Genomic DNA, 4,492 nt, shown 5'->3' on the forward strand with positions numbered 1-4,492 from the left:
ATTTTAATCAGAGTTTAAAACCTTTATTGTTCAATTCATTTCAATGTGAAGTGGGGAAAGAAATGATTCTGAATTGAAAATCCCACTCCCTTATTCTGTTTCTCCCCTGTCTCTGTTCTGTGGGTGTATGGAATAGGCTTGAGCCTTTTGTCTTGCAGTTAAATACATACAAACAAAAATAGTGTATTAAAAGTTGCATAACCAGGACTTACTGAAGTTGAAATACTGAACATATAGATTCCATGTTGTCTCATATCAACAATGTCATGGCTTCTCTTACTATTTCCTACATTTATATTTTCTTATATTGTTATCATATTTATACAACACAAGCTCCTCATAATTCAAAGTCAAAATCAAACTTAAGCAGAATGTTATATATTCACTTACTTTGCCTCTGCCTGTCCAAAATATTTCCGATAAGCATCCACTTCCGTTTCGAACATTTTATATTCCTAGAAAAGTTTATAACAAAAGCATTTGTTGTAACTTAATAATAAAAGTGATGATTTGACATTAATAGTTCTATCAGGATGAATAAACAACAATAACTGTAATAGTAACAACAATAACCACAAAAATCACAGTCAATGCTCGTACTTCTACTGCTGCTGCTGCTGCTGCTGCTACTCCAACTATTTTAAAAAAGGAAGACCCCCAACAATTCACCTTAACAGCGAAACAATGCTATCTCTAAAAATGACTGTTACGGGCTCTGGTTTGAGATAAAACAGATGAGAGATAACAAGTCTGTGGTTAGGATGCTTGTCTGTTTCAACTCACATTAACGGAGGATCTATTAACTTATTTCCAACAACTACACAAACACAATATGCTGCCTTGTACAAAATAAATAAATAAGAACTCACTTTTGTATATTCATAATATTTTCTTACCACCTCTCTGCAAAAGAAATAAAGGGACATACATCACCATGACTATCATCATTAACATCATGATCATCATCATTTTTATATCTCTAGACAAAGAAAAACATCATAAGATTATAACTTTTTGTACAACTTCATCTTGAGACATGAATTCTCTTTTAATATTGGAATCTACATTTGGACTTCATTTCAGTTGGTACTTATTTTATCAACCCTGAAAAGAAGGAAAGCAAAAGTGACCTTAGTGAGATATAAACTCAGAAAGTGAAGATGGACAAAATGCCACTAAGCACTTTGCCTGGCATAGTAACAATTCTGCCAGCTCACCACCATAGCAAACACAAGGACTTATTGAAATTGTAATACTGAATACAAATACATTTAGTTCTTTCTCACATCACCATTGCCATGGGTACTTTTACTGTTTTCTACATATACCTTTATATTGGTTTCAAAATTTTGGCACAAGGCCAGCAACTTTCTGAGAAGGCTACATCAATTACAATGATCCCAGTGCTCAACTGTTACTTATTCTATCAAACGTGAAAGGATGAAAGGCAAAGTCAACCTTCGCTGAAATTTGAACTCAGAATGTAAACATGGATGAAATGTCACTAAGCATTATGATTCTCCCAGTTCTTCATCTTAAAAATATCATTATATTGTGATCACATTTATACAATACAATCTCCTCATTTCATTAGCAATAAAAATCCAATTTAAACAAAATGTAATAAAAATATTTACATAGCTCTTTCTTTCTGTACATCTCGAGGACTGAACACCTGAATGTAAAACATTTCATAACCCTGCAAATATTCAAAATAAAAGTATATGTTTAGACTTTATAATAAAATTAATGATTTAACATATGCAGTTCTATTTTACCATGTAATTGACTAAAATTGTGAAGCATGTTATGTAATAACAGGCTTATTGGATATGAGATAACAATTCAAAGTAAATAACTCTGAAAAGGGCTTTTGTGTGTTTCCTCAGGAGTGCTAGTGTTGATATATTCATGAATAGGTCACTAAGTGGATCTATTGCTTAACAAAATACTATTTACTTGTTTAAGAATTGTACTGGATAAATTGTGAAATTAACTTTAACAGTTCAAATACTAAGAAATAAGCATATGTAATTTGATTTATACCAAATAATTTAAGAAAATGAATGGGTTATTTCCCTTGGCTTTATATAAGGATCCCTTCTAGGGGCAAATGGATTATTTCCCTTGGCTTTTAAAATAAAATATATTAGATATAAGGATCCCTTCCAGGGGCCTTATTATCGATTTTTTTTTCAACAATCTGAGTATGCCATGAGGTTTCCAGTTATGAGTTCTACACATGTGTCAAGTTTCATTAGAAGCGATAAAACAATGTAGGAAGAGTTAGCTAACAACTCCATAAACACACCCACAGACAGAATTTCCCACATATGTAGTAGATATATATAGAGACAGAGTTAAAGAGATTTATAAGCTGATAATATATAGAATGGTATTCAGCTCCCCCAACAAAATTTTTAATTTTCGAGCGGTGACTGATGCTTCGAAATTTCATTGAATGCTACACGTTACACTGTTGTGTGAGAGTAGACATTTGTCTGAGAGAGAGAGAAGCTAAGGATATGCAATGGTGGAAGAAACTGTTGTAGAGGACAGAACAGATTTACAAGCAAAAATAATAAAGAACCAATTAATAGAACTACTATGAATTATAAGTCTTTTGAGAAACCTTCATAGATGACAGAATGTTGAAGGGTTTTGCAGGTTTAATTTTAAACCTTTAGCAGATTATTTAGTCACATGCAATGTGTATTTATCTATATTGTCCTGAATTAATTATGCATTATCTTGTAGATTTGGGATTTCGATGATGTAGATGTAAATTGATGACACCCAAACTACTGGCCATCTTTATCTCCACATGAGTACAGATGAGGACTTGTAGATTACATGTTACGGATCTTGTTCAAAACGGGGGCACCAGTTTTCATTTATGTTTTATGTAGTGTTTTTGGTACCGAAAGACTTTCAAACTTCGTATACTTATCTATTTTGTGTTATAGAACAGAAAAAAATTTTTGTATTCAGATCTATTTCATGTAAAAAATTGTCTTATTTCGATAATTTCAACCAATCACTGACGAGTATTCAGCTGTTTACAGTTACTCCTAAGCGGTGTAAAGCGTATTTAATCTCCATTACTTCTGACATTTTGCAGAGGCAACACACGTGTGTTCGTTTTCCCTAACCCTAACCGACTTGCTCCTTCCCTCAAAAACCATGCCTTGTGCCTATAATAGAAAGGTTTATTAGCTACTGCCTATATGCTTCAGCCATTTTTTGACAAGGAAATAATAATTTTATCACCGCCGAGAATCGTTTGTTTATGTAGTCAGCACTTAATCTTTACAGCTGAATGGACGTCAGTCATTGGTTGAAATTACAGAAATACAACAACTTTAACATGAAATAACTTGCAATGTACGTTTTTTTGTTAAGAAGACTAGGAGAAAAAAAAATGTTTTATATGACATTCTACCAGTGTCCCAAGTTTCAAAGTGTTTCGTTAAGAAAATACTGGTGCCCCCGTTTTGAACAAGATCCCATGTTACTATTACTACCACCACTACCACCACCATCACTACACTTTCGGAGTGGTTGGCATTAGGAAGGGCAACCAGCTGTAGAAACTCTACCAGATCAGACTGAAGTTTCGTGTAGCCATCTGGTTTGCCAGTCCCCAGTCAAATCGTGCAACCCATGCTAGCATGGAAAGCAGATGTTAAATGATGATGATAAGAGCATGTAATCCAATATTTCCTTCCCATTGCATTTCCATAGGTGTATCTATTTCATCAGTTTATAATTAGTTAATACCAGATTTACTAACAGTTCAGTTCTCTTGTAATTGTTTAACCCCAGTCATTCCTGATCTTCCAATATACTGCACTGAAAATAAAATATATCAACTAACCTCACGGCCTTTGAAGGATTCTTCCACAAGGTTCCTGCAAAAGAAACAAACATATTTTCATCACATCATCATCATCATTTCTACATCAACTCACAAAAAGAACCATTACTGAACTGTTACTTTATGTTTGTACATTTTATTATTTTAATCTAAATCTAGAATTCAGTTGAATAGGTTCAATTTCTGATTATCACCAGGTATCATATTTGTGGATGTCTGTATAGTATCAAACTGGAATGTATTTAGCATATTAAGATTTCTCTGTCAGCAAAAGCAGCCATGGTGAATGAATGTTAGTTTTAGGTATGTTTTAACTGGCTTTTGTTTTAGTTTGGTATATGTAAATAAATGTATTTTAAACAATTACAAGTTTTCCAAATTTAGGTGCATTTTCAACAACAAATCTACCTATATATATATATATATTGGAATAAGAATAGCCTGGGCAAAGTTCAGAGAGCTCTTACCTCTGCTGGCGACAAAGGGCCTCTCACTCAGAGTAAAAGGCAGACTGTATGACACATGTGTACGAACAGCCATGCTACATGGCAGTGAAACATGGGCCGTGACTGCTGAGGACAAGCGTAAGCTCACAAGGAATGAAGCCAGTATGCT

General features: G+C 33.6%; 1 protein-coding gene across 1 annotated transcript in view; it reads right to left on the reverse strand.

Moving 5' to 3' along the window:
* The window catches only part of LOC106877687 (uncharacterized), a 101,870-nt gene that overhangs the window by 873 nt on the left and 96,505 nt on the right, over positions 1-4,492 (reverse strand). The window contains exons 29-32 of the mRNA XM_014926634.2: positions 3,878-3,911; positions 1,638-1,699; positions 870-903; positions 391-455 (exon numbers count right to left, since the gene is read on the reverse strand). Coding sequence (XP_014782120.2) covers positions 391-455; positions 870-903; positions 1,638-1,699; positions 3,878-3,911 — 195 coding nt within the window. The remainder of the gene's footprint in view (positions 1-390; positions 456-869; positions 904-1,637; positions 1,700-3,877; positions 3,912-4,492) is intronic.

This window comes from Octopus bimaculoides, chromosome 5 (genome assembly GCF_001194135.2).
Source record: "Octopus bimaculoides isolate UCB-OBI-ISO-001 chromosome 5, ASM119413v2, whole genome shotgun sequence".
Lineage (NCBI taxonomy): Eukaryota > Metazoa > Mollusca > Cephalopoda > Octopoda > Octopodidae > Octopus > Octopus bimaculoides.